We start from the raw sequence: 6,292 nt of genomic DNA on the forward strand, positions 1-6,292 counted from the left end.
GAATTTGGCCGCCTGTTTTTCCAGTTTTTGCTCCCAAATGGACGGCCAACGGAACGTGATTCTTCCCTTTTTAATGGCAGCAGGAGGAAAAAGGAGATTTCCTTCGAGTTCCATGGAAAAAAACATTTTTTTCCCCAAAGTTCGGACCAGACAGGCAATCCTCAACTTGCAACAGTTCATTTAGCGACCGTGCAAAGTTGCGACGTCGTTGGAAAAAGGGACCTACGACCGTTTTTCACACTTACGACCGTTGTAGCATCTCCCAGGCTCACAGGATCAAAATTCAGACGCTTGTGGCAAATGATTCGTATTTATGATGGTCGCGGCATCTCTGGGGGGGTCATGTGATCTCCTTTGGCGACCTTCTGACCAGCAAAGTCAGAGGGGGGGAGAAAGCCAGATTCACTTAACAACTGTGTGAGACTAATTGCAGCGATTCCCTTAACAACGGTTGCAAGAAAGGTCGTAAAATGGGGCAAAACTGACTTAGTCACTGCCTCGCTTAGCAACGGAAAGTTTGGGCTCAGGGGTGGACATTAGCCAAGGGCTACCTGCAGAGGAGAGACTGGGAAGATGTTCCAGCGTATTTTTAGCATCCTTGGGAGGGAACCCAGAGGTCATTTAGTCCAGCCGGGTGGAATTTTCCAAACAGAGGACCAAAGGAATGTTGGATCGTCTACAGAGGGTGACCGTTTCCTGTTTGAACAGCGCCAGCAAACTCAAATATATTACTTTGTGGAAGGAGACTGCTTTCTGTCAGAAAGCTCCTAATCCTGTTTTAAATCCATTTTAAAATAAAACATTAAAATCCTGTTCATTTGAAAGGCAACATTCGGAAGCGTCCTTTCTTCTGATCTCCCCAATTCTCTCCTTGGCCTGGCTTTGAAACAAAATAGGAGTCTGCTAATGAATTAATACCGTAACATAACCACCACCACCCCCCAAAAAAATCTTAGAACATTCATGCTGTAAAATAGTGACTGGCACAGAACGAAGCAGCTAGACCTCATGAAGTTCAGGAGGAGAGATGGTGAGAATGGGGGATGAAGAGGAGGAGAGATGGTGAGAATGGGGGATGAAGGGGGGGGGAGAAAGGGTGTCCCCTAGCGAATGAATACTCTAAGCCAAACACAGCAGCCACACACTGTAAAACGAGGGCTGACCCAAAATGAAGCGGCTAGACCTCGTGAAGTTCAGGATTGGAGATTGTGAGAATGGGGGGAGGGGGGGCGGAGAAAGAGTCCTCTTAAGAGCAAAGACTGAAAGCATTTGGTGCTTCCTCGCTTCAGCTTTGACTTCGGTTCCCCCGTGCAAAATGACTACATCTTTATTTTATTTTATTTTTTAGTAAACTTTCACATTCATCTCAGCAGCCAAACAGAAAAAAAAAAAAAAAGAAAAATTAGGAAGCAATTGCATGAATTTATGAACGGCGGGCAGCCTGAGGGCGCAAACAATTCTTGCATTAAAAAAAAAAAAAGATTTTTTTTATACACTTTCCTACCCGAGAGACACCCCACACAAATGAGTTTTAAACGGCCCAAAACAGGATAAAGTTTGTTCCTAAAAGTTGACCTCCGAAAGGTGAAGCTGAGCTGTTCCCCTGTCGAAAATCACGTCTTTTCTCTTTTTTTTCCCCCCCATCAATTTTTCACTGTCAAGCATGACCAGCAGCAGCCCAGGAATTTTTCCTCTTTTTGGCATCCTTTGAAGCTGCTTTTTTTTTTTCTTTCCCCTTTAAAAAAAAAAGAGAGAGAGCTAAAGAAAAAGGGAAAATAATTGCATTTCCTCTCTCTCTCTCTCTGCTTTGGCAGCAAAATTTTTGGCAGGCTTTCCCAAGAGGGAGTCAATTTCCTGCTCCGGCGTATCACTAGAGCTGAGCAAGAGCCCAGCCTGGACATTTCGGCACTCGGGAGCTTAGGAGCACGAAGGAGGAAGCTCGGTCTGGCTGCGTCCGAACCTGTGGAACTTCGGCCTGCTCGCCTGGTCTCCTCGGTCTCGCTGGGCTCCATCACCCTCTGGTCTTCCTGACAGGCTGGAGTGGAGACGAGCCGAACTGAACCGTCTGCTTGTCCCTCGTCCGATCGCACCACGACCCAGCCCGGCGGGCTCCAGTTTTTCCAGCCCTTTGCCTCTGGATACGGGCTAAAGGGGGACAAGGAGGAGAAGGGACGGACCGTTTGGATTGCCTCGAGATGGCCCTGTGGTGCTTCGCCCTGCTGCTTCTCATCCCTGGCCCTGCAGCCACGGCCACAAGTAAGTAATAATAATAATAATAATAATGATAAAGTTGGAAGGGACCTTGGAGGTCATCAAGTTCAACCCCCTGCTCAGGCAGGAAACCCTACACCATTTCAGACAAATGGCTGTCCAGTCTCTTCTTAAAAACTTCCAGTGTTGGAGCATTCACTGCTTCTGGAGGCAGGTTGTTCCACTGGTTAATTGTTCTAACCGTCAGGAAGTTTCTCCTTAGTTCTCGGTTGCTTCTCTCCTTGGTTAGTTTCCATCCGTTGCTTCTTGTCCTGCCTTCTGGCGCTTTGGAGAATAGCTTGACTCCCTCTTCTTTGGGGCAGCCCCTGAGATACTGGAATACTGCTATTATGTTCCCCCTCAGTACCGTTCTTGCTTGAGTCTCCGTTGGAAAAGGGAGATGCTAAAATTGGGGGGGGGGTGTTGGGGGGGTGTCTAGGGAGATTCTCAGTCATCCAGATCGTGGTTGCCCCAAAGGTGGTTTTTTCAGGAGGCCACTGGACTTTCTTGTTTTTCTTTGAAGATGTTTCTCTTCTCCTCCCAGAAGCTTCTTCAGCTCTGACTGGATGGTGAGGAATGGAAGGATTTATACTCCTTGCAGACAGCTGGTCATTTGCATGCTTTTAAGAGAGTCGTTCAGGCCACTTGGAGGTTTACCTGTGTCTTCAGGGTCCCCTGAGTGGTGTGAATGTGTGTGGAGCCTTCTTGGCTGCAGGATGTTTTCTGCCCTGGGTCCCTTCCCTGTTGAAGACATGAGTCTGGGTTGCCTGCATCTCACACTGAAGCGCAAATGGTGCCTGTAGCCTGCAATGTTTTGGGGAAAATCCATTCAGACTCCCGCTCCATGGCATTGGACCTGGTTACCTCCGAGACCGCCTTCTGCCACAGATTTCCTCCCACAGACCGGTACGCTCCCACAGAGTGGGTCTCCTCAGGGTGCCGTCGGCCAAACAGTGTCGGCTGGCGACCCCCAGGGGAAGGGCCTTCTCTGTGGGTGCCCCCACCCTCTGGAACGAACTACCCCCCGAGATCCGGATGATTCCGGATCTCCTTACTTTCCGCCGAGCCCTCAAGACATGGCTTTTCCAGCAAGCGGGCCTGACCTAGGGAGGATTTTACTTAGGGATGATTTTAAGAATAATTTTAATTACGACACAGCTACTAATATTTGGCTTTTAATCTGGTCTTAGAGGGGTTTTTATTTTGGTATTTATTAATTTTATTTTGGTATTTTATTGTTACTTGTTTTTAATATGCTGTGCACCGCCCTGAGTCCTTCGGGAGAAGGGCGGTATATAAATCAAATTAATAATAATAATAATAATAAGGGGGTCCATCCCAAAGTGCACGGCTAAATGTCCATGGAGATTCTGTCCTCCAGGTCCTGGTTGTCCCAAAGATGCTTTTTCAGGAGGCAACTGGACTTTCTTGTTTTTCTTTGAAGACGTTTTGCTTCTGATCCAAGAAGCTTCTTCAGCTCTGGCGTAGCTAAATGTCTATGGAGATCCTCCGTCATCCAGATCCTGGTTGTCCCAAAGGTGCTTTTTCAGGAGGCAACTGGACTTCCTTTGTTTTTCTCTGAAGACGTCTCGCTTCTCCTCCAGGAAGCTTCTTTTGGGTGGGTGGTTCAAGAGGGTCTGTCCTCCTCTCCAAATTGGGGAGGGGAGGAATTTTGGAGGCTGGCGCTGATCAAGATCAGTCCATGAGACCACCGAGGAGGGTTGTAGCATCTCCTAAAACGGATCTCCAGAAGCAGGTTTAGGGGAAGGCTTGGCAATCTTGATTCTGTCAGAGGTGAGGAGATGGATGGAGACATCTGGGCCAGGATGATGGGCTTGTAATCTCTGGGGATGGGGGTGGTTGACCTGAGCTTCTGAAGATCTTCACCTCAATTCTGAGGCCTGTCTTCAAGGACTCCAAGTTTTCTTTCAGTTTCTCTCTGACCCAGAAGTGAGATTTGAGGGAAGTTTTATTCCATCTTGGGTTCCCCTTCAAGTCCTTTCTATCTTCTCAGCTTTGCAGATTTCAGCAGACTGGGTGGTTTTGTTCCCCAAAAAGGTCTCAAAATAGCTTCCCCTACTTGGAAGTGTTGAGCTAGAGTAGGTGGATGGTGGAAGATATTCAAGGCAGAATTTGATTCGCCGGTACAACCTTGCTTGGAGTTGAGATTAGTTCAGCACGTTCCTCAACCGTGTCAGCTTCAAGCCAGGTGGACTTCAATGCCCAGAATTCTCCAGCCAACATGCTGGCTGGGGGATTCTGGGAGTTGAAGTCCACCCGGCTTAAAGTTGACAAAATTGAGGAACCCCAGTTGAAGTGACGGTTGAGGAACATCAGTTGAACTGGTGGTCTCCAGCCCATGCTCTGCTCTGGGTAGAAAAATCAGTTCCAACTTCTTTCACAATTATTCAGGGATCCAAAAACTGAGGAATGTTCTTAGCTAATACAGTTGAAAATACACACACACTCACTCACTCACTCACACAAACAAGCCTAAAATATTACATTCGACCATGCTCTTGTTTTGCTTAAGTCACGTTGACAACGCGCAAAGCTTCAGTGGAGCCACAAATCTCATTTTCCAAATAAATGCCTCGCCCTCGGACCTTCCTTTTCCACACGCAAGCAGTGGGCAGCTGCTAAGAAGGAGTGACAAATTAAGTGTCACAATTTGGGTACAAAAAGTGCAGCACAACTAATGGGTTTGGGTGGTTAAAAGTGCAACACAACCGATCTGCCGCGAGTTCAGTTTTTCTTCCTTTCTCAATGAAATCAATCCAAAATCAAACTCTCTGGTTTTAATTGCTCAAAAGGTTGGCTTTTTTTTCCAGCTAGGGGCCTAAAGGAACTCTACACATGCTCTCAAGTGCTCTTGTTTTTGGTCTTTCTCTGTTGTTTGTACCAAACTATTCCTGCTTTGTTGGCTAGTTGCTGAAGAAGGAATTGTATTCACGTCACTGCTGTTTATACATTTATTCCATGTTTAACCCTCGTTTCTAGTCAAAGTAGCCAAGCTTTAAACATCCCCCAGATTAAATCCAATTAAAAACAAATCCTAAAATTTGTAGTTGGTTTTAACCTACAGTGTATACTGTATATTGTGAAGCCAGTTCCCTATGTGGATATTTAGACATAAGTATAATGATTTATTAAGGCCTGATTATTAGATGATCCCTCCATGAATAGAGGCAGTCTACCTTTAAATACTAACACAGAACGCCAATCCCATCTTGATCCCATGTCCTTCACTTGATTATCTGTTTTAATTGCTCTGTAAGCCTCATCAATTATTCTTTTATATCCAGAAAGAAATATCACAGCATATTAAGGGATGTGTTCCCTTGATACTAAGTAATTTCTACATGCTGATTTTATGTGATACGAATTTTTTTTTTTTAAAAAAAAGGATTATTTTAAGCAGTCAAATTGGTTTCTTGTTGGTTTTTCATCGCAACTCTGGCTTAATGTGAAATGGGACTAACTTGTCATTTTTTCAGAGAATGCCTGCATATTTGAAACACTCCTCTGCAAAATATGTTTTTCTTAAAAAAAGAATCAGTTTAGAACTATTTATTTTACTGATGGATAAGAAATATTTTCAAACTATCTTTCTTTGTGTAAAAAAAACAAACAAACAACATTTTTTGAAGTTAGGGGGTCCTGTAAAAACCAAATTGTTCAAAGCAGAATTTAAAACGCCCGGCAAGATCTTACAGCGCTAAGGAACAGCAGCTCTAAAAGACAATTGTTAAAAGATGGATAATATTTGTCAGGAATCGAAACTGGAAAAGGGAACGATTTTGCAGGGGGCCAATTAAACCCAAATATGCTTAGTTGAGGCGCTGGGTGCTGAATTAATTACACCTTCTATCAGCGCTATTCAATTTCTCTCAATTGAATATCTTAAATGTTTTGGTTCCCGGAAATTATGATGCTAAAAGACCATCCAGGGAAAGGTGTAAAATATCCTTTCTTCAAAAGAGAGAGAGAGAGAGAGAGAGAGAGAGAGAGAGAGAGAGAGAGAGAGAGAGAGAGAGAGAGA

The 6,292-nt window shown here is 45.0% G+C and overlaps 1 protein-coding gene across 1 annotated transcript in view; it reads left to right on the plus strand.

Moving 5' to 3' along the window:
• The first annotated feature begins 2,195 nt into the window (after positions 1-2,195).
• Positions 2,196-6,292, plus strand: part of LOC107299114 (endoglin-like) — a 31,844-nt gene continuing 27,747 nt past the window's right edge. The window contains exon 1 of the mRNA XM_015828481.1: positions 2,196-2,256. Coding sequence (XP_015683967.1) covers positions 2,196-2,256 — 61 coding nt within the window. The remainder of the gene's footprint in view (positions 2,257-6,292) is intronic.

This window comes from Protobothrops mucrosquamatus, unplaced genomic scaffold (assembly GCF_001527695.2).
Source record: "Protobothrops mucrosquamatus isolate PMUCROS unplaced genomic scaffold, P.Mucros_1.0 scaffold4552, whole genome shotgun sequence".
NCBI classification, from domain to species: domain Eukaryota; kingdom Metazoa; phylum Chordata; class Lepidosauria; order Squamata; family Viperidae; genus Protobothrops; species Protobothrops mucrosquamatus.